This window comes from Paramisgurnus dabryanus, chromosome 13, assembly GCF_030506205.2.
Source record: "Paramisgurnus dabryanus chromosome 13, PD_genome_1.1, whole genome shotgun sequence".
Classification (NCBI taxonomy): Eukaryota; Metazoa; Chordata; class Actinopteri; order Cypriniformes; family Cobitidae; genus Paramisgurnus; species Paramisgurnus dabryanus.
This window is the reverse complement of record NC_133349.1, coordinates 16,014,425-16,038,024: the sequence shown is the minus strand read 5'-3', so window position 1 is coordinate 16,038,024 and position 23,600 is coordinate 16,014,425. Positions and strand designations below refer to the sequence as shown.

The 23,600-nt window shown below is 36.7% G+C and overlaps 2 protein-coding genes across 2 annotated transcripts; one reads left to right on the top strand and one right to left on the bottom strand.

The window, feature by feature from the left end:
* Positions 1-1,036: 1,036 nt before the first annotated feature.
* Positions 1,037-15,085, bottom strand: dcst1 (DC-STAMP domain containing 1). The gene is made up of 17 exons (XM_065245482.2): positions 14,926-15,085; positions 14,758-14,839; positions 14,554-14,679; positions 11,465-11,539; positions 11,261-11,389; positions 10,789-10,928; positions 10,068-10,239; positions 9,819-9,962; positions 9,399-9,520; positions 9,054-9,208; positions 8,873-8,972; positions 8,703-8,798; positions 8,472-8,598; positions 7,010-7,126; positions 3,788-3,930; positions 1,515-1,625; positions 1,037-1,335 (listed from the first exon to the last, which is right to left on the bottom strand). Exons 1-17 carry the CDS (start codon positions 15,004-15,006, stop codon positions 1,096-1,098), a joined length of 2,160 nt encoding a protein of 719 aa, XP_065101554.2. The 5' UTR covers positions 15,007-15,085; the 3' UTR covers positions 1,037-1,095.
* On the top strand, positions 15,072-23,600 carry dcst2 (DC-STAMP domain containing 2). Its single transcript, XM_065298146.2, has 16 exons — positions 15,072-15,438; positions 15,666-15,836; positions 16,039-16,140; positions 16,263-16,457; positions 17,909-17,974; positions 18,202-18,415; positions 18,691-18,848; positions 19,309-19,473; positions 19,996-20,163; positions 20,974-21,074; positions 21,493-21,623; positions 21,815-21,942; positions 22,018-22,108; positions 22,398-22,484; positions 23,075-23,151; positions 23,264-23,600. Exons 1-16 carry the CDS (start codon positions 15,147-15,149, stop codon positions 23,362-23,364), a joined length of 2,247 nt encoding a protein of 748 aa, XP_065154218.2. The 5' UTR covers positions 15,072-15,146; the 3' UTR covers positions 23,365-23,600.

Here is a 23,600-nt window from a genome sequence, read left to right as displayed (position 1 = left end):
AATATTAAACTATGTTATTACCTTAACTAAGAAGAGTTGATACATCTCTATCATCTGTGTGTGTGCACGTACTGTAAGCGCTGGAGCGCGCTGCGACACTTCGATAGCATTTAGCTTAGCCCCATTCATTCAATGGTATCAAACAGAGATAAAGTTAGAATTGAACAAACACATCAACGTTTTTCGTATTAAAGACGAGTAGTTATACGAGCAAGTTTGGTGGCACAAAATAGTGCTTTTCTAAGCGGATTTAAAAGAGGAACTATTGTATGGCATAATAGCACTTTTGGGAGTACTTCGACTCGCCTGAAAAGTCCGCTCCCCTTCTCCCTCTCATAATGGGAGAGGGAGGGTGTTACTGCGCCAAGTAGAAGTACTCCCATAAGTGCTATTACGCCATACAATATAGTTCCTCTTTTAAATCCGCTTAGAAAAGCGCTATATTTTATTTTGTACCACCAAACTTGCTCGAATTTTGGCTCCCCTTGTGATGTCAGAAGGGGATATAAAAACCCCTTAATCTGCACTTTCCAACCACAGCACTGCCATTTAGTACAGATATCAACTCATTTGCATTTAAAATGACACACCCAAAAACGACAAATTTTTGCTCACACCTACAAAGTGCCAATTTTAACATGCTATAATAAATTATCTATATGGAATTTTAAGCTTAAACTTCACATGTACTCTGGGGACACCAAAGATTTATTTGACACCTTTAGAAAGATTAGTTTTTGATGGATGAATGCATTTTTGTAGGTTTAAAAATGGGGCACTATCCAATTATAAAGCTGAAAAGAGAGGATATTATTTAACATAACACTGAGTGTGTTTGGCTAAAATAAAAATAAGTCATATACACCTAAGACGGCTTGAGGGTGAGTTAAATATGGCCTAATTTCCATTAATGGGTGAACTATCCCTTTAAAAAATATACTGATACATTATTACTGTTATACAAAATACTAATGAAATATTTCATATAGACATGTTCTTTTGGTTACAAGGCAGAAGAAAAAAATAAATCAGAGGATTATCATGTATTTATTTGTAATAAAGTCTGCTGCTTAGGACTGGTAAGTACAGAGCCCCTTAACAGCCATAGTACACATCAGAATCAGAGTCACTTTCTTGAGGTTCACACTGGTTTTGAGGGGAGCACCCATAGCAGATACTGCCCAAGTCCCTCCAGCATTGCTGACAATAGATGATTGTGCAGCCAGCAGAACCGCACTCCACAGCCTGGTTCTGTCTCACAAACCCATCACACACCCAGCACCAGCGCAGTCGACAGCCCACACGCATCAGAGGGGCAAACAGAACCGACTGCACCTGGAAGACAAGAGGAAGCATTCAGTGCACAAAATATGATACAGTAGAGATTCATGAATGTATGTGATTTATTATTCAAATTTACTTAACAAAGTATTAAACCTGCTAATTAGATTTATAAAAGCCCACATTTAAACATTCAATTTTTTATATGAAATGATGAAATGTATCCTACAAACCGTTTTAAACGATTGCTTTCTATTCCTCAGCCGTTTGCGTTGTCTGTTGATAAAGGATAGTTGTTTCTGTATCAGTAGGTTGTAGAGAAAGAGGATCCGTCTCTTTTCTCTCTAGTGATCAAATAATATAGTGATCAGGTAGGTTTCGTCCAGTTACATGCAGAAGAGAACATTACCATTTCACAATTTTTTGCAATGAATTTTTTTGTAAAGAACGGGAAACAACAGCGAGTGTGCAATTACCCAAAGATCAACAGATACTAACTTAGGCTCCTTAAACCTTTCTTTTAAAATTTAGTGCAACTAGAACTTAGAACGAAAATAAGATTTGTTCAATATTATCCAGTTTGGCTGTAAAGTCAAACTGAAAAGACTCAGTCTGATGGAGAAAAGTATGTGTTAGTGGTTCACCTCTTTATGAATGAGATACTTGTTGTGGCAACACAAAAGCTGAAATGGGCATGCCCAAGGGCCCTCGAATGCTGCAAATCTAATGCTATTATTGTAAAACCCTCTTATCTTATAAGTGCTTTACCACACACACATTTGAGAACACATTTACTAAGTCTGTGTGAAAATGTTTCCAACATTTGCACAGCACACTGTGTCCGATCTTTTGATTTGCTGAAATGAATCTGTTATTGTGACCAAACCGATTAAATTGTAAAAGACATTCATTTATGGACTTGCACATGTTGCACACCTAAGATCTGAGCCAAGAAACCCAAGCCTAAACAGAGTGTTCAGGAGTTTAAAGCTTAACAGTATTATAAAGTAATATTTTACTACAAATAATTATGAACCACTAAAAATAAAAGCATGCTCAGCGACTGCTAAAATGTACATTATTGAATTGTTACCAATTTATGTAAATAACACAAATTGTTTTGAAACGGAATGATTCTTTATCATACAACCGCATCTAATATAAAAGAAAAAATAATTAAAACATAGTTTATTATTACAGGAGAACTAGTAGTAAACAAAAGCGATATCGGAAAGACATTTCTCCTGTCATTGTGCTTTATGTTTGTTTCAATTATGCTGGTTAGGCGAGACCATTGGCATTTCTCTTAGCCTTCCTGTGCAAAAAGCGCAACAACAAAAAACAGCCCGCACAATAATAAATATTCTCCTTCTGGGGTTATTCTTTTGCAAAATGTCTTTGTAAAATTCAGTGACTATGAATGGTGCCGATATATTTTTTATAAAGAAATGCATTAATTGATTTTTACATAAAAACACAAAAATTCTGGATATTTGTTAGTAAAAATTAGTAAGACGACAACTATAGGCTCCTGTACCTCAATTGGTATACCATTGCTACCGACTTAACAATTTGTATACACTGAATGTACTGTAAGTCACTTTAAAGGTGCAGTGTGTAAATTTTAGTGGCATCTAGTGGCAAGGTTGCAAATTGCAACCAAAGGCTCAGTCCACTGCTCACCTCTTGCTTTTAAAACACATAGAGAAGCTATGGTAGCCACCACCGGACAAACATGTCATCGCCAGAGACAACTTAGTAAAAAAGTTTGTCCGTTAAGAGCTTCTGTAGAAACATGGCGGCACAAAATGGCTACTTCCATGTAAGGGGACCCTCTGTGTATGTAGATAAAAACATCTCATTCTTGGTTATAAACACATAACGGTTCATTATAAAAGGTCTTTATATACCCCTGATAATATAGTTTTGTATATTATTTTGCATTTCTGTCAAGAGATCCTTCTAAAAATTACACATTGCACCTTTAAATAAAAGTATCTGCCAAATGCAAAAGATAAACATTATTCACACACATAGTGTTACATTGTTGGTTATACTGCAAAGCCTTGACACAGCATGAGAAGATAATCACCATAGATGTTTAGCTCAATACATTCCATACAATATTACAAAAAGTCCCTTTACTGTAGTAGTTTTAATACTCCACCTGTCTGGTTATGTAATACTAAACGTGATCAGCATTAGAAAGTGCAAGCACATACAGAAAGTTGCCTTAATCTCATTTAATCTCATTAGCCAAAGAAAATCATAAGGAGCTTCTGATGTTTATGACTGGCCAACAATTTGAATGATATACTTACGGGGCAGCGTGTTGTACTAGCACCTTCTTCTCCATCCAAACAAATAAATCACTCAGAAGCAAATGACTTTAAACTTGTTTAGTGGAGTGTAAGACCTATTTGTTAAAATGTTCATCCATAGATGTCAAAAAAAAAATATGGTTCACACCATAAACTAAATCTACAATCCTGTCAGGTGGTGTTACCTTAGGAAAGTATAAGGTTGTGATGACCCTTCGCAGACGGTTGGTATAAACCTGCAGACAGCACATAAGGCCCATCAGCAACAGGGGGATGAAGATCCACAGGTAGTTTGACTGTTCTAAGGCATGTGGTTGGGGCAAACAATCTAAACACAAATAACACAAACACGAAAATTACGATTAACTTTTAGTAAGAAAACTGCTTAAAATGTACAGTATGAAGTAATTTAGGTAAATATGATTTGATTTTAAAGGTCACCTAATATGAGAAATTCACATAATAACATAATTGTGGCTCATCTGTGTGTGTACACAACCATGCTGTAATAATAAAAAGAGTTATTTTAAACTTTCAAGGGACAAGTTGTTTTGTGAGCAAACTGATGTCACTTTGTGCAGGTCCCGCCCACAACCATCAAAAGACAACAGATAGGTCATCATTTTTATTTTAAATCTTCTAAATCTTCTGTAAGTAATTTATTACCACATGTTCATTATGAACAGTGAAGTAAGGTGATTGTCTTATTAAAAAACAGTGTATGTTTTCAGTATGGATAACAGTAAACAGGAAGGGAAGAAGCAGCTAATTTGCATTTAAAGAGACACACTCAAAAACAGCACTTTTCTTGCACATCTAAAAATGGGCCTTTTACAAATGTGGGACATAACTAATAATCTAAGGGTACTGGGAAAATAGATATGTATAAATAAGGCTAGATATCTTACGGCAGAGTCTCTAACGTCATCACCGGCGGCCATCTTGTCTCAGTCAGCTCGCTCATTCTGTGTTAAATGGTGCATGTACTTTTAAATAACCATAACTTGCTCAATTTTCTACCGATTTTCAAATGGTTTGGTTTCTTACAAACAGTATTAACGTGGCTATAATTCTTGAACATGTTTCATGAACATTATTCATAAGTATGCAGTGTCATAGGTTAATCTCTGATGTTTGTTACAAACCAAACCATTTGAAAATCTGTAGAAACCAAACCACTGATCTATATAAATGACTGGATTGCGCATGACGTCACACTTGTGAAGCCACCGCGCCGCCATGTTGGTATACCCAAACGTTCTATTAAATCAATGGACGTTATCAGATTTTAATGATAAAACATCACTTTACTCGTCTTCGTTTTTATATGTGAAGTTACCCTGTACATTATTACAACACAAACGTCCAAAGCATGTAAATAGTTATTTACTGAAAGTTGTACATTTTGCGTTTTAAACAGTTATTATACATTCATCTTTATAACAGTATCAGATCAGCAGACAGACCGCAGCATATTTAGTATTAATGACAATATAAACGTGCTCATTCTGAAATCTATATAAATAATCATACTTTGTACCGTATGTGCATGCAATAATTTGCTAGTTTTGTAATTATGTTATCTAAACTTATTTAAAGAAATAACGCTGACCGTCAAAGTGTAGCTGAATGTCAAACAAAACTTTATTTATACCCGTGTCATTAACAAATGCAACAGACACACTCACCTTAACGGTTTTTTATAAATCCATTATCCTGCCCGATTAAAAGATAAACATTGCAAATAACACAAGAATTAACAAATAATTAACATACACATATCCTAAGAATTAACCTTGTGTAACTGATACGCTGTAAAGGGGGTAAATTTTGATCATGATTTTGAATGGAAGTCAATGACCCTCTGCCGATTGGGTATACCAAGATGGCGGCTCGAACTCTGCGCTGGCTTCACCTCACGCAGTTACGTCAAGCGTTCTATGCGCAATCCAGTCATTTATATAGATCAGTGGTAGAAACTTAATATCTTAAGAAATTATCATATAAGGTGACCTTTAAATTTGTATTAATTTAAAAATTTGCAGAATTGTACTTACTATTGTCTTTGTCTATTAAACCACTTTACTATTTACTAAAACTATTTTCTTTATTAGTCTGTGTTGTAAACTCTGTTTCAGTCTATTTGTCGTAAATTCCTTTGCAAGACATAACAGTGTCTTATCATTGTGACAACGGGTGGCAATATGCAATACAAAAGCACTAATAATGATATCAGTTTACTTTGACTAATGGACCTCAGATGATGCATCACATTTAGACATGGATACCACAGTTATTTAAGGTAACCATCAGAATAAGCTATTGCTTTATCAGGTTACATAGGAAATAAATGGCAGACAGAGTGCCTGGGTCACATCATGCCAGTGTGTTATAAATAGTCCTCTGAATAGCCAGTTTGTGGGTGTAACGCCATGTGCCAACAGGTCAACATCAGGTCTGTTTGGATGAGACAAACAGAGAGTTTAACTCTGATCAGATTAAACATGCAGCTAGACCAAAGACGTCACATGGCCTCAGAAGAGACAGACTGAATCATTCTCCCTTCGGTCACCTGTGGTAGCCAGTAAAGAAATCGTGTGCCTCACATTTAAGAGCTCCTTGTGTACTAAGTGCTGTAGGAAAATAAACAAGCCAAATATATTTGCAATAAAAGTTTTACAGGGGACAATTCATAAGATGTCAAATAAATATTTGGTGTCCCCAGAGTTTTAGCTCAAAATACCATACCGTTCACTTATTATAACATGTTAAAATTGCCACTTTGTAGGTGTGAGCAAAATATGCCATTTTGGGTGTGTCATTTAAAATGCAAATGAGCTGATCTCTGCACTAAATGGTAGTGCTGTGGTTGGATAGTGCATTTCAATGACCTATTTTTTACATGCTTGCAGAGAATGGTTTACCAAAACTAAGTTACTGGGTTGTTCTTTTTCACTTTTTCTAGGTTGATAGAAGCACTGGGGTCCCAATTATAGCACTTAAACATGGAAAAAGTAAGATTTTCATGATATCCCCCTTTAAGAAAAAGCAACAAGCTTAATAATTCAGACAATCATCAGCAGAAATGAGTCTGACTACATGGGCTGCTCCAACAAACACAGTGAGATGTTGAGTGATCTCTAAAGGCTGGATCATGCTGGCCAACAAATGTCAACAAACACCACCATTTGAAACATCATAAAGTTGCCAGTTGAATTTGAAATGTTTTTGTTGGGAAACATAACACTCCGTCCACACCAATTGCAAGTGCCACATCAAGACTAGTAAGAGGACTGTAAGTAATATAAAGCTGTCAACATTGAAAGGATGCATTCATGTTCAAATTATAACAGAGCTACAGACTAGAAAAGCAATATTTCTGGGACAGAGATTGGTAGATAACCTACGTAAGTTACTGGATTGAACATCAAGATTGGAGGAGCTGTTGAAGGCACCAATGGTTTTCCGCAGAAGTTTGGCTAACATGGAATCCCCACCAATTACAATGTCTGCATGCTGAACACCTTTGGAAACAGAAATACATTATTTTGCATTAATTAATCCAATCCACAAGTAGTCCATAGACCAGAGGTCTCCAACCTTTTTATTAGCAAGGGCTAGCCTAAAACACAAAGGATAAAACAATTTGTAGGGCTACTTTTTGATATAATCTACTCAAAACTTTTATATTTCACTTGTTGATATGTTTTAATATTGTTTAAAATGTTACCATACATAAACCAATCCAAGCTAATATAAAAAAATAATAAATAAATATTACAATTAAGATAGAATGTACTTTGGCGAGCACCACGTTGGAAACCCCTGCTATAGACGCTGGGAGAATGTAAAAATTGCCTTATTTTTAATGCAAAAATACGGCAAGAATTACTTTCCATGAAAAGTAACTATGTAACGCAATTAGTTACTTTTTTAGGGGAGTAACTTAATATTATAATGCATTTCTTTTAAAAGTGCCTTTCCTCAACACGACAAAACTACAGACCGGAAGTTTAATTCGGTTCAAGTGCGTAACCACGACAACGTGCATGCGTCTGAAGAAACCATTATGGGGCATGACTAAAGCCCGATGTATAGTCGTGCGTAGGTTCCCGTAGCCTGTGCGTAGCCTGACATGCACCTCGCAAACTTTTTAACAGCGCGTCAGTTCTATGCAGACTTTGACGGTCGCGATGCTACTGTGGTTACACGCGTGGATCTTGCCTACCAACGTTCTGCGCGCGCGTACAAAAAAGTATATGAAAACCGATGCGGAACCTACGCTCGTTATAGTTGTGTGTAGGTCCTACGGCGTAGCCGCGACGGCATAGGTTCTGCATTGGTTTTCATTAATACTTTTGCGTCGTCGTCCGCGTCGACCTGCAAACACACGCGCAACCACAGTAGCATCGCGACCGTCAAAGAAGAAAAAGCTTGGCAAGTTAACCCACAAACGAAGAAGACACAGCAACTTGTTGTGTATGATTTGAGAAGACCAGCAATGATGGAAGTAAATAAACAGCGACTTTGGTTGCAGTTTGAGTTAAATCACTCCTCAACTTGTCTCATCTTTGTTTTCACCGTCGCAAACGGAAATACCTATGACACGTTTTTTTTACCTGACGGGAGGGGTTCTGATGGACCAATCACAGCGCTTGCGGTCCGCGTAGAACTGACGCGCTGTTAAAAATTTTGCGAGGTGCACATCAGGCTACGCACGGATAACCTACGGCGTAGCTACGCCATCGAGCTTACGCACGACTATAAATCGGGCTGTAGGACCTACGTACAACTATAACGAGCCCTTAAAGATCCACCCTTAATGTTTAAGATCAAGGACTTTAATAATGTCCCTGTGTTTTTGCTTACTTGTAACTGAGTACTCAGTGAAAGTGTGTCTTCGGATGAGGTCAAATATGTTGTAAAGGATTCCATCAAAAGCAAGCAGAACACATACAAACAGAGCTAGAGAGACAACCTGCAGGAAGCCCATAATCTGCACAGGAAACATGTTCACAATCACTATCAATCTGTAAAGGTGACGTTTTATCATTAGTCTGATATTATAATAGTTTTTTTCTATTCTGATATATGAAGTACCACAGGCATGAGCTCGCTGGGGTGGATAGTCAAGCTCCACGGGTTGATCAAACTCTCCTGCTCTGCTTTCTTCAGTGGCAGCAAATATCTTTTATCCTTAGACAGATACTGAAATCAGTTTTAACCCATATACGACTCTACAATGTGCAAAGTGTATTGTTGTAACTTACTGCTCTCATTCTACGGGCATCAATTTGCCTAAAATAGGTTGTAATATAGACATTGTCAAAGCGAATATCTCTGCAATACTGATGGACATATCCAAATGCTCTGAAAAGAAAATTAAACAATCTATATTAAACGACTTTTTGATGAGTTATGATGACTTTGTTGTCTTCATAAGGAACTTACGAGGTGAACACAGTGATGAAGGTGAGGGAGAGGAGGATACGAATCACCTCAGCTATCCGCTTAGCAATGACTGCCTTGTCCTCAAACACGCGCCTCAGCTCCTTAGAAAAATCCTGGAGGATGTTCACTCCAAGCACTGACTGCTGCTCGAACTTCTGAAAGGCCAACCGGACAATGTTTTCGTTGAGTGAAAGTTGTGGGTATGTCTGTCACATTTGTTGTTTTTCAATGGTTGCTGTTTCTGGAACTATGTACATTTCATGATTCATGATGTCTTAATACATCAAATGCCCCCATGCATGTTAAAGCATGAAGATAGATATTAGTATTTTTAGTTTGCTGCACCTGATAAACTACATTTGTGGTGAAGTGTTCAGCAAGTCGATTAATGGAGTAATTGAGTTTGTCGAAAGTCTGGCCAAAGTTTCCTTCAACTGGAATCTTTTCTGTGCACCACGGTGACATCACTGAGAGAGAAACAACCCATATATTAAGAAAAAATACACTAGGAAACCTAAACAAAAAAAATGTAAGAATATTGCATTTGTTTATCATGTACATTTTAGATATGGCCTTTTGTGCTAAACTAAACATTGCTTGTTAGATAATGTAAATACAATTTAGAGATAGATAGCTAAAAATAAAACTGTGTGTGAGTTTGTAAAAATATTTGATGATCAAAACAAACAAACACAACCAAAAAAATTTAAATATGTAATAAAAAATCTGATGTTTACTTATTGAGGACTGCATGCAGCATTGTACCTCTCATGACATCACAGAGGAAATTAAATTGCATAGGTACACAGATGATGTGGTTGATAAGAGGGGCTTGAATGGTATTCATACACTCTTCCCACTTATTGTTGAACCAATCCTGACACCGACCAATTCCCTCCTGGACCACATCTGTTACAAACATCATTTAGTATGCAACGTCGTTGAAGATACAGAAGATATAGCTAAAACCAAATAAGTAAAATAGTAGCTTGTTTTTACGTCATTAACACTCACAATCACAGCGTGCCATAGTCTTCTCTACATATTCCTCCTGAGTGCTGTTAGCTGTGTGCACAGACTCCTTACTAAAAGAATCATATCCAAACTGACCCATTACCTCGTCCCGAATTTTCTGGAACTCCCTGCTCACGTTTTGAGCATCTTTCTGAAATTCCACACTGTCTTTCTGAGCAGATAGACATGCATGGAACAGATATATGTAGATTTTTTCTTCAAGCTGGCAGTATTTAGCTTTGGTAGTCATATATTGTGGTGCGTTGAATTTGACACCTCAGGAAAGAGATGACAATAACCATTTTCACATAATTATGTAATACTTTTGAGTATAAACCACAAGTCTGCATTAACATGTAATGGATAGGGTAAAGAATAAAAGAAATAAAGCATATTTGGCATGCTGTCCAATGGGAGGGCTCCAAGCTCGAAATATTAGCCAAAACCCAGAGTATTCCCCCCTTTTTAACTGGGAAAGCTGTACCAGCAGAAGATGATGCGATGGGGTGGTGGATTAATGCTGCAAAAAACTTGGGGCCGAGGTGAGGCAAGGCAATATATAGAGACCTCTTTGCACTGATTAGTTGGATCACATGGCCATGTTCCTCCCGGATTTGGTTAAAAAACATGTATTGTTGTATATTATATTAAATTAAAATAATAATGTATATAGCGTAGTGAATATGTTGAGTAAATTTAAACTGTGTCACACAGGACTTACCGCTATCTCCTGTACTACGTCTACAAAAGGCTCTGTTACCATTCTCCACATGACCTTGCTCTGTGCGATCTGCAGATCTATGTTACAGCCCATAGAAAAGGCCACATCCTGTACATTATGCTGGATATTTGCAATGGGTCCTAATGGGACAAGTGATAGGTTTAAAGCATGGAATGCATGCCATATACATATAATTTACTTTCTTTCTTTCTTTCTTTCTTTCTTTTTTAACGCCATACCAGCTTCTAAGGCTAGATTCATGCAGAGAATAAAAGATAATTAAATCAAAGGAAGATTAAAAAAGATGATTAAAATATATTTCCTCTAGAAATCTTTTTAAAAGTATCCATATAATTTCCTTGACAAATATGAAATATTAATGTTTTACTGAAATTAAAGTTAAGTAAATGATCAAAGCCACAGTTTATTCATTATCAAAATGTGTGTGTAATTGTATGTTTTGAGCATTTACCTTGGTAAAGTCTATGCAAGACAAAAATCATCAGGAATGTTCGACCTTTTGATCCAAGCATACTGGGAAACATGAGGAGGACTGAACAGCGGAACAGTGATGAAAATATGCCACAAAAAATGCATACACCTGCACAACACATACCAGAAACATTACACATGTAATTAGTTGAATCTTCAGCTTATGTAAACAATGCCTACTCACCTACAAACAGACATCCAACAACAACACGTGGTATTGTTGTCATGGCAATACCGTAAATGAGTCCGAAGAACAATCCTTAAAAACATGTTAAGCCAGGTTAATATACCCTGGTACTACTACAATGAACGTTTCTGTAAGCTAAATTAGACAATATTGTAAGTAAGACACGCCGTCCAAAAACAAGCAAGCAAAATAATAATAGTGCATGTCCTCTCTCGGCTTCCATATATCTTAATACAAGAACAAAATAGACTTGTTCGACATGCGGCGCTGCAAGAATCGACAGCCGGGTGACGTCAAGTATCGCGAGACGAAATATGATTTCTTGAATCATTCTCGCGGTACTTTGACGTCATCCGGCTGTCGGTTCTCGCGGCGCCGCATGAAGTCGATCATGCCTTAAAATAGACCAATTTCGTGTTTGCAAACAGAGATGACGTTTTTTGTGGGCGGAGCCAAACTGGTTGCAGAAAGTGACTGCTCCGCAGTAGGGTTGTGAAGTGTTTTAGCATTAAACCGTGATTTTTATGGATCCGGTGTTCTGTCGAAGTCTGATTCCTTTATGTTTCCCTTCAGTGCAATGTTTCTTATAGCGTTTTAATCACATTACGTTTATTTTTTTAGATAGATAAAAAGTTTAAAAGGCTTGGCTACTGACAGGGGCGGAGTGGGACCCAAAAATCTACCGGGAAATTTCATAGACCAACAGCCCTCTGTGGTTAAAAAAAAGAAAATGGTTCGCTGTAAATAAGCAAATGCTGAAATCTAAAATTACAATAAAATGACTGCAAAACAACATGAAATACCAAGTGTAATAATTATTATTTAAAAGATCTTAAAGTCAACAGTTCCCTAGTTTTAGGTAAGCTAAAGCTTACTTTGGTTGCAAAGCAGTTGCTTATAAAATTATTAAGCCTGTTTGGAGAGAGATATTTTCTTTGACAAAATGTCAGTCATCGTGTGATAACGAAAATATAACGAGGCTTAAACTAATTTACGTGTTCTGAGCAGGTGTTGTCAGTAAACAGGCTGTAAACTGTTGGCTAAGTTACAGACACTCGTGAAAAACTGATGCTGATTATCTGGGAAACATTCTCCAACAGCAGTCAAGTTGTCATTGTTTGTGTCAAAGTTGTGCATTTGTTGTAACATTAAAACAGGAGATCAGACTTACTATGTGCTAGAGTTGTGACGTTCGCGAACGAACCGATTCTTTTGAACGGCTCACAAACATGAACGATGGGAGCCGAGTCGCGGCTGGAGGGGAGCCGTTCTTTCTGTCGTTTTTTTTCCTATGCGTGTTTCACACAGATGCACACAAATTAGCTCCTCCGCGAGACAGAACAGTTATAGGGGGAGGGGCGCACCCAGCGGAGGGGTTGTTCATTTAAGACTTGAAGGGGCTGATGTCCTATTTGCAAAGTTTACATTAGTAATAGTAGTAATATTGGACTGTATGTAGACATTTCCATTTTATTTATTCTAAATTGTGGAAGTGTTTGTAGTAAAAGCTATTTTGCACAGAAATTCATTGCAGCAGGCTTTGTTTTTGATATTTATTTGTGAGTAGGTATTGTATGAATAACATAAGACAACGTAGCTTTACACATACACACACTTTGTACTACAGATAAATCCAAAATAGTGATGTCACTGTCTAATGTTGTGCAACCCTATGGAATATAGTCTACACACGACAAATGAGGTAATGGTCAATATTTCAGAATAATTCAAACTCAGATATTGGTGTGTGATATCTGAGTTTTAATGATTTGACTACAAATCTAACCTCATCATTCCTCCCAGTGATTATTTACAGTTTTACAGGATAAACTGAGATGCCCCCAAGCTGGCTTCTTAAAACTGACTAAATATTTAAAAAGAGCCAAATGAGCCGTTCTTTTGAACGGCTCTTTGAAAGGAACGGATCGCCAAGATCCGGATCCCCTGAAAGAGCCATAAATCCCATCACTACTATGTGCTGCTCAAAGTGATGCTCGGAGCTCCATTCCTCTGTGGGTGTGCGGGCTATGCTTTTTTATTGGTTGTTGCATTAAATCTTACCCAGATACAACAGTCCTATTTTCTGATTGGCTGTTGTGTAGCCTCTTTCTTTATTTTTTGATTGGCTGATAGAACTCCAGGGGAGACGGGCTTGATAGAGAGAGCGGTGCGGCCAGATACATTTTGACCGGAGTGCATAACTAAAGACTGAAAGCACGGCTATTATCAGACCAGCCCTCGCAGCCTTAAAACACTACCGGCCCACCGGGAAAAGTCCCGACTCTCCCGATTGCCACTCCGCCACTGGCTACTGATATGCATGTATGTAATGTATATGTATTGTTCTTTTTTGCTAAATCAAATATTTTTACAGTCTGAATCGCTAAAGTACATGTAAAAGCAATACTATCATGTATTATATATAATAGCGTTTATTAAATATTTCATAATTTTCCTGTTTTTTATTATTTCTTTCTTAATAAATTATAATTGTAACATGATAAAAACGCTATAAGAAACACATGGGGGGAACAGACTTCGACAGAACACCGGACATCTTCTCTACTTAATTTCTATTCTAATTATTAAAAGATTTCCAGATGATTTCCTTGCTCCATTCTGTCCGTTTAAGGGCTTATTGTAATCATAAACACCTACGTTTATCTTCAAATGATGTCTTTGACGATGGTATTCTATAAAAACGAAAGCCATCTTTTTTGGCATTCTTATTCTGACACTTAACAGCACAACCGGACATTTTCCAGTGAGTTATCTTGCTCTTTTCACTCGTGTCTAATTAATTTCCACTGTTTTTCTGCAACCGCATTGCGCGCGCAGCTTGCAGTGACGTAACTGTGACGTCTACTCTAAATTGGTCTATAAATCAGTTCACTCAATTTAAATGATGTACCACATTTTAAGAATAAACAATAATTTTTCTCAGTAAATATTCACAGCAAATCACTTTTAAATTAACTTTTAATATAACAATGATTTATATAAATTATTAATGTTAAAAATAAGTAAGTAAAATTTAAAATATAATAAATGTAACAAAAACAACCAGCGTTTGCAGCTCTACTCACCCGCCCCACTCAGAGCACCAAACACGGCGCCCACCACACGTCTGCCTACAGGAAAGTCTGACATTGGGCCAAACAGGAACTTATGAACAGTGAGTGGCAGAATGCATTTACTCACCTGCTCCAAAGCTACAAAAAACTACGATATTAATGAAATCTAATGTCACTGTAACTAATTTTTATTTCTAAAAACAAGTAGAAACTCACTTGTGTGTGGTGCTTTACTTCCATTGGTTTCACTGAGACTCGCCATCGCTGGAAACGATTTGGGGATCCTTTGTGCGAAACACTGCAAAAGAAATCAGTTTTAAAAGATGCCGTTCAGCGAGTCAGTTACAACATTTCATTGATTTTATATAAAAACAGCTACTGTACCAGAAAGTCTTCCACATGGTTAACGTAGTAGAAATGCTTAAGTGAAACAAACTTTGATCCAACATTTGTTAATTTTTTCATAGAGGAGCAGTTTATACCTCATCACGATTTACTGTACTCTAGGCAGGTAAGTTAAGAGTATGAGAAACGATTGATCATGTTCAAGATGTGTTGGTTTCTAATACTTTTCTAATACTTTTCTTCTCTTCACCTGACTCAGGATGGCGTTGATGACAGCAGCAAACCAAACCTTTCTAAAGACTTTTCCTAGAAAACAATCGCGCACGCGCCGTAGAAGGGCGACGCGTCAGGCTAAGCGCAGTGTTTGTGGGTTTGCTCTGGGTTTATTCCTCGCATCTATGTACGGTATGACAGCACTGTTTATCCAAAACCACAACATCAGCTTCTGCGTCATCACTACCGGCATCCTCGCCGCGGTAACCGGGTTTGGATCGGGTCTCTCCGACCGCGTGCGAACCAACGTCATGCTGATGCTGCCAATGTTGTGCTCGAGTAACTGAACGTTTAAACATTTGATTTACAGTATACCTTTGCTACTGTATTCTGAAATACTGTATGTGGTTTTCATTAGTCCTGGCAAAACACAGTACGTAACTGTAAAAGTATTTTTCTGTAAAAAAGTTATCTAATAAAATGTATTCTCTCTCTCTCTCTCTCTCTCTCTCTCTCTCTCTCTCTCTCTCTCTCTCTCTCTCTCTCTCTCCCTCTCTCTCTCTCAGGAAAGGGCACACATTTCTTTCTTTTTCTCATCTGTACTTTGGTTATTCAAGGCCCAGTGAGCAACACAATGGAGAACATTGAACGTGCTGCAGACAGTGTAATCTGTGGTGCAGAACTGGTCATGAATCAAACCCAGCAACTTATACAGCAATCCAGAAATCCGCTGTTGCGTGAGTCCATTTATCTCATCACTGATTTTATCAACACATCTGAAAATCTTGGGATCTTTAAATTAATTATATGTAATAATAGTTTAGTTTAGTTTAACCTCTAATCACACACTCAACACTTCTGAGCCATCTAACCATGGTTCACTTTAACATAGGCATTTGTTGTATATCTGTCGATCTCTAAAAAACCTTTTATGTTCAGCGGCCCTGAATAGGATTAAAGCGATAACGAGGAATGCCTACTCAATGGCAGGCCGAGCACAAAACTTAATCAGCACACTGACGGAATCTGTGCGGCATGTCGGTGAGTGGGCCAATCATGCTGTGATGACATCACACTAACATCATTTGTACACTGATTTGACGATTTAAGCGTTTTAAAAAAAACTGCATAAGTGCATCTCTCCCCATCTTATTGTGTTTCAGCTGGTACTCTGAGAAATGTCATGCACTTTTTGGTGAATATCGGTGACCTGTGTAATGATAAAGTAGGTATGCCACATAAGAAGTGCACTACGCTGTTTGATGGTGCCCGTGAGGACTGCATGGAGCTGCTCTCTGTGTTCTCGTTCTTATGCCACCTCCTGGATGGATTTCAGCCTCTCTGCGGTCTTGCACGTGGTGCGACTCTCAGTCATATGATTAGACCCTTGAGAGCCCTCTTATTTTTCTTCTTACAGGAAGCCTTATGGCCATGGTGCTCTGATTCCTACTGTAATTTACAGTATCCTGTTTATTTTTACTGCCACAGCCATTTGGTTTTATTATATTTGGAATGATGCTGTGTTTACTTTGTCGTTGTATATTACTGATGGAGCAGTTTGTAAGTGTTGAGGGATACTGTAGTTATCTCTCACAGTTCAAGCCAATATGCTTGCTGTATAGGCCTATACTACCGTCCAAAAGTTTTAAAACACACTTATTCTTTTAGACACTTTATATAATAGTATACTCATTAAACTGCGGAAAAACACAACCATGGGATTTTGTGTTGTGACTAAAAGCATCCAAAATAAATCAAAACCATGTTATAACATATTATAACATCTTCAAAGTAGACACCCTTTGCCTGGAATTTGCAAACATTTACTTGTGGCATTTTGAGTTTGAGTTTAGAGCTTTATTTATCCCCTTGGGGCAATTAAATCAGGCTATAGTGGTGCTTCACTTTATTTATTTACTTTTGATTTTATCAAGCAGGTTCTTGAGATCTCACACTGAGATGATTTTATTATGGGCTCTTAATGGCCTTTTTCTGCATTATTTGGTGCGTTATAAGTAAAGTATAAGTATTAGAAAAATAATTATTTAAAATAATATGTTATGTTATATGTTTTTTGTCTACAAAAGTTTAAACATTTAAAGATACACTATTTTTGAGGTTGCATTGTTAAAAAAATTCTGTATAAATTACAATATTACTGGCAGCTGTTTGCCAGTAATTTACTGTAGATTGAAATTTATGTTATTTACTGACAACAGTTTGTTAAAAGTTAAATGAACATTAAACATTAACAAGTTTTTATCCTTACAGAATAAAACTAAAATAACAGCTTCATTCAAAGCATTCTGGGATCCAAAAGCGGAAGAAAAAAAACAGAAAAAGGTTGGTGAGGATTTCTGGTTCCCAGAATGCTTTGCATGAGGCTGTTCATTAATAGTTTTTTTCTGTAAAGACAAAAACGTGTTAATGTTTAATGTTCATTTTACTTTGAACAAACTGCTGGCAGTAAATTACATACATTTAAATCTACAGTAAGTTACTGGCAAACAGCTGCACTGTTTTCTGTAGAAATTGCCAGTTACTTACTGTAGATTTTACATTTATGTTATTTACTTGCAACAGTTTGTTCAAAGTTAAATGAACATGAAACATTTTCAGTCTTTATCTTCTACAGTAAGTTACTGGCAACCAGCGGCATTATTACAGCTAATTTTTACAGTGTGCATAACTACAGCACATTTTTTACAGTTTAGTGTATCACATATATAGAAAAATAATTAAATAAACTCCTGTACAGTTTTGTTGAGAAGAGATAATTTTTTCAACTTTTGATGAATTTTTCTGGCAGTCGGAGAACTTTTCTGCATCTTGCCATCATATATCGGCGACCACATGAAGGCTGCTTTGGCTTTTCGTAAGTTCAGCTCTTCTAAGCTTCTGAGTGATGTACTAGCATGAAGTGATTCTATATGCGTCATCTAAGACTTTCAGTTTCTCTGCAAGAAGTATATGGTACCTGATACACTGTCCTCAAATTGGCTACCCTTCTGTTGTAATTAGTGGATTTGTGGCTTTTTAAAATTCATTTCTTTCATTGCCATTTTTGCACTAAACTCCATAAACTGATGTTGTTTCCCTTAGCAACCATTACGGCATTTGATCGAATTAAGAAGGGGTTCGAATTCAACATTTCCGCCTCTATCCACTATGACCTGCATCAGAACAGCAGTCAGTCCATGCAGGATGCTGCTCAGGGGATCATGGAGGAGGTGTCCGAGGAGCTGGGTCTCCTCCAGGAGCTCAAGGTTCTACTGGCATACATGGGTTTCTTTCTGCTTCTCCTCATGTATCTCCAGTACGTACCTCATGTTAGATTAATAGTCAAAATCAAAATGTTTTTGTATATAGTCACATAAAGTATAGATATTTACGACGTATAGACCTTTGAACAGTACCATACTTTTAGATAATTCAGCAACGTATATGACCAAACAAAATAAAAACAGATTTAAATAAAATAAAAATTACTAACAGACAGGTTAAATTGTTCATTTATGTAACTTTTGCACAATACTCTAAATATATTTATTCATGTGATCCTAAGTTGTCCTTTTCTATGTTCATAAATAGGGCTGTTCTGTATAAAAATAAGTACCTTCATAATGATGAATTTGACAACGTCTACATAACAGATCAGTTTATTGAACTGGACAGGAAGTTCTCCAGATTGGGCAAAGCGGCAGTACTTCCCCTCAGTCACAAAGAAACTCTCACCTACATCAGGCCTTGTGAGTGCACGTGTTTGGGACTGTAGATAGATGGTGTGGGGTGATGGGGCCAAAGTGGAAGGAAGAAAGGAAAGAATGTTTATTGATATAAAAATGATATATATGGTTTATGGAGTTAAGGAGGCTAAGAGGTTTAAAGTGATTTAAGGAGAAAGATTAATGTGCACAAGAGCAACTTTATCAAATGTGTTTCAGAGTATGACAGATAGAGAATCTAAAGTTCAGACCACTGTAAAGTGAAATAAAACATCAGCTTTAAAATGCGATTCTGCTTAGTTCTGATGGGGTTGCAGATGCACGGAGAAGGCAAATATTGAAATGCAATCATCTTATAGTTTATCATTGAGAATGCAAACTCATAGCAACTTTAAAAATGGAAGATAGTCCAGTTAAATTCAGTGGTATTTTGACATAAATTCATCTAAAACCAAAGAGTATTTGCCTCTTGTGTCTCCTGCAGGCTCTATGTATCTGACTGTAAGTGAGAGACGGGCTGTGATTGGTCAGGTGTTGTCTTTGCTCAGGTATATGGCTATGAGCTGTATACTGATAGCCATAGACCTTCTTGTTTTTTGGGTGTTTGAGTTGGTGCACCACCACGCTCAGAGCGAGATTGTGACCAAAGGTACGTTAGTTTAAAATCACTTAATAGTTTCAATAAAGATGCCTTCTGAAGCCTAATACTATAGAGAAACTGCAAACTTAATGTGCTATAACATTTTTTTTACATTACAGTACATATATTTAAAGGAACAGTATGTAAGAAATTTATATCAATTAATCATAAAATGGTCCTGATATGTCACTAGACATTTAGAAATCATTTTCATTTCAAATACTTATATCACTGACAACAGTGGTCTGGCCAGGATATTGTCATTTAAAAAGTGGAGTTGCAGCCCTCAACTGATGTTTATGTTGTCATTTTGTGTATTGGCCACTAGTTGGGTGATTGCAGTACCAGTTTTAGCCACAAGTTTTGTTATTGCAATACCAGTTTTAGCCACAATCCTACATACTGTTCCTTTAAACAAGACAAAGTGTTACATGTTTAGTGTTACATTTAAAGTAAAGTATGGCTGTTTGATATTAATTAAAAATCACATCTTGCATATTGATATTTGTTTGTTGTATGTTTACTTTCCAGCTCCTGTAGTGGTTGCGGTACAGGTGAACGGATCTGGATACGCTTCTGATATCTTTAGGGACATTGTGGCCTCAATTGACATCTTGCAGAAAAGAAACATCACTGTGCTCAGCAAAAAATGTCTCATAAAGCCCTTGGAGCCAGACTATATGAGATACATGCTTATAGGTACAGCTACAATTTTTAAAACTTCAGTAAAGGGTTGTTTTACAGTGACTTCTTGTGGTCAAGACTGGAATAGCACCTGGATTAAAAGTGAGCTGTACTTTCTACCAAAATTAAAACTACATATATGAGTTAATTAACTTGTATTTAAGATACTCACATTTATATTTACACCTTTTGGTAGACCAAAAAGCAACTTGCAGTACATTACGAGGTACACATTTTGTTGCTATGTTTGTCAGGGCCATTGTAATTCTAAGAATGTGAAGATTTTGTTGTTACTGATAGTACACATACATCTCGGAGATGTGTCTATATGATGTCTGCATTTACATCTGCATGATGTAGTTTTTTTGATTGTTTTCTCATCTGCAATACGTCTCTGAGACGTTTCCTTAAAGATGTCATATAGACATATTAAAGGAGTCTTTGATTTAGAAGGTATGTAAAACAGCTTTTTAGCAGATATCTTACAGACAACCTGTTTGCTTGCCAAGTTGTTAGCAATTTTAGAAGACAGAGAGCCAATCATTACCGACCGAAATACAAAAACAAACTACCAAATTACTAATTCAGCTGATCAACAACTGAGGTAATGTAATGAGTATACCTGTGAATGTAACAAACTTAGGAAAATGTGTCGTCTCCACTCTCAAAAAAACGGACACAGCTTTATTCAGAACTGCACCTACACTTCTTTTATGTTTTTACGACAGTCATTACAGTTTAAAGATAGCAAAAACAATAGATGCATTTACACATTTACTCTTTATTTGGTTATATGCTTGATCTTTGTCTCCTCTTCAAACAAAGGTCTTCTTTATGGATTCACTCTGTTTATTGTGTTTGCTGGTGGATATGTCAAACGCTTACAGAGGTTTGTTTGTGCCAGATACCATCCTCAAAGAGAAAAAGTAAGACAGCTTTTTCTGGCAGTTTACCCTGTACCCACCCCATAACATTCTTTTCTATTCAGATATATCTCTGTTCAAGTCATCTTAAGACAGAAACTTAGCACTGATGTGTGGAAATGTGTTTGTAAAATTAAAACTGGGTCAGTGTTTAAAAGAGATTCAGTTGTTTGTGCCTTTAATATTTTTAATATTATTATTTAATTATTTTAAAAATTTAACAATTAATATTTCATTATTAAAAATTTAATACAGGTCTGTAACAGTTTAAATACATAGTTTTAAAAATCAGCCACAAGAGGTAAACACATGGTAACATGATATTGGTTTGATTGCTAACACCATGTAATACCAGGACTACAGGAATGCATTTTGTCAAAGTGTAAAATAGTAGCATATTGTGTTCATATGTGTCTTGCAGAAAAGGATCTGGTATCTCCACAGTCACATTCTGTCTCAGCGTCAGTCTTTAGGAAAAGCTTTACTGAGAGCTATAACGCGAAACAGGGTGGACCAGCAAGACAATGGCATAATACAAACTCTGCTCAAACGGTGGGTCAGACAATCACAATTAAACATATTGACACTTTGCCAGTAATGAAACCTGGCACATATTATTAGGTAACAGAGGTTCTAGTAATCTATGTCTTGATTAAAATTAGTACAGTAACTGTGGTAACACATGCGGCCACGGTACTAAACAAAACGGCATAATGTAAAACATAAAATGCACCTTTTCACAGCTTGCCAGGAGGTATCATAAGCAGATTCCTGAACATCAGTGAAGAATTGTGTATGGCATGTGGGAAGGTATTGGACAAAAGAGGTTGTGAAAATGAAGTGCATATCTGCCCTACCGCTCACTGCACAGGTCAGATTTTTGACTAAACAGATATAAGAAATTATCAGTGGTATCATTTCCCAAAATAACTGACTACTTTTACAGGCTGTTACTGCTCCCCATGTTTTCAACTAATTGGAAACATTTGCGCAATCTGTTCAGGGGCCCTCACATTCCAGGATGCAGAGCAAGAGCTGTAGGTCAAATGACAAAACATGAGACACACATGAAATATTCTAAAATAAACACAAAATAAGCCTTGCTGAGAGCATCTGAGTTAGCCATGTTATTTGTGGTAAATGACAGCTGTTTATTTAAGAAATACTGTATTAGAGAAAAACATGATTAATATTATTAACTCATTTACCCCAGTAATTTATATTTTTATTTAATTAGCCTTTTGTTTTAATTTTGAGACTGGACTGAATAGTGTCATCAATACATATAGAACATGTACAGTTTAGTTCTATATTTGTGGGTTTCAGAGACTCCAGCGATGAGGAGGAAATCAGTTTATGTGAGGATGCTACACAGACAAGGCAGAGGCTAGAGGGGAGGGAACCAATGACCAGGTGTGTCTTCAGGGTATACAAATTTTAATCTTCTCCCAACAAAAGTAATAAAGTAACACATTTTCACAAGAATAAAGAGTACATTTATTATTTTATATACTGAATTGGATATACTGAATGTAAACATGTAGCGAACAAGAATTATTTTGTTGATTGGGCTTAGATACTCAAGTGTTTGTCAAAGTTTTTTCAACTTGCAGGTGTAATATAAACAAACAATTTTACATTAAACAATTGTTTGAAAGTTCAAAGCATGTTGTTAATATTACTTAAAAGGATTACTGTTTTAGCGTTTGATGCCATGACACAGTTAATGTTACTACTTAGAGTTAATTTAACACAACCTGTCTGAACAGTTACTTGACCAATGTTTTGGTCTGTCTTAAGTAGAGTATATGTAAATAATATAACAAAGTTGAATAAAAACCTTTATCTTTTCAGTTGGGTATAGAAAAGCCTTGCACAAACGAACAAATTAAAGTTGGCTAAACATTAAAATTCAAACAACTGCTGAGACCATTAAAGTTGTACTGCATTAGGTGGCTTTATTTTAGGTTTTCTCAACAGTTTATTTATTTGCTTTTTTACAGTAGGGTACCTGAGCATGAAGAGGAAGGCAAAGAGCACTCAGCCCTGGAGGACAATGGGGCAAAGAGTTTGAGCTTAGGTATTAGAAACTGCTTTTTATTGTTTACCTTTCATCAGTCACACATATTGTAGTTCCACAGGTGTAGCACTTAATCTAGTAATGTATTGTGTCTTGTGCATGTGTGTTTCAGTAACCCAGTCTGAACCCATCCAAATGGACCAGAAACCATACGACCATCAAAACAGAAACCAAGGCCAAAGCATTTGTGTTTCATGTATTACCAGAATTTAGATTTATTCTGCAGTAAAAACATAAACGTTATATGAAAGCTAACAGTTGGAATGCGTTTGATCCTTATCATAGCGTAGCATTTACTACGTTACTGAAACTATGATGAAACTTCACGTGCATCTCGGCATGACATCAAACAGAATGCAGTTTGACTGGTTACATTCTCCACCTGATGAATGTCCGGCATGAGTCGCCACTGTAAAACAAATATGTTGCATTTTTTAATCAATAGATTT

Bases quoted from the DNA above. Each gene is read 5' to 3' on its own strand.
- dcst1 (XM_065245482.2), bottom strand. From the start codon at position 15,006: ATGAAAAAATTAACAAATGTTGGATCAAAGTTTGTTTCACTTAAGCAT. The intron at 11,540-14,553 runs GTGAGTAGAGCT...CATGTTTTTAAG, and splicing joins TGGTGCTCTGAGTGGGGCGG to GATTGTTCTTCGGACTCATT. The intron at 8,599-8,702 runs GTACTTCATATA...TTTCCTGTGCAG, and splicing joins CCAGCGAGCTCATGCCTGTG to ATTATGGGCTTCCTGCAGGT.
- dcst2 (XM_065298146.2), top strand. From the start codon at position 15,147: ATGGCGTTGATGACAGCAGCAAACCAAACCTTTCTAAAGACTTTTCCT. The intron at 16,458-17,908 runs GTGCGACTCTCA...TTTTTCTGGCAG, and splicing joins TCTCTGCGGTCTTGCACGTG to TCGGAGAACTTTTCTGCATC. The intron at 20,164-20,973 runs GTACAGCTACAA...CTTCAAACAAAG, and splicing joins TATGAGATACATGCTTATAG to GTCTTCTTTATGGATTCACT.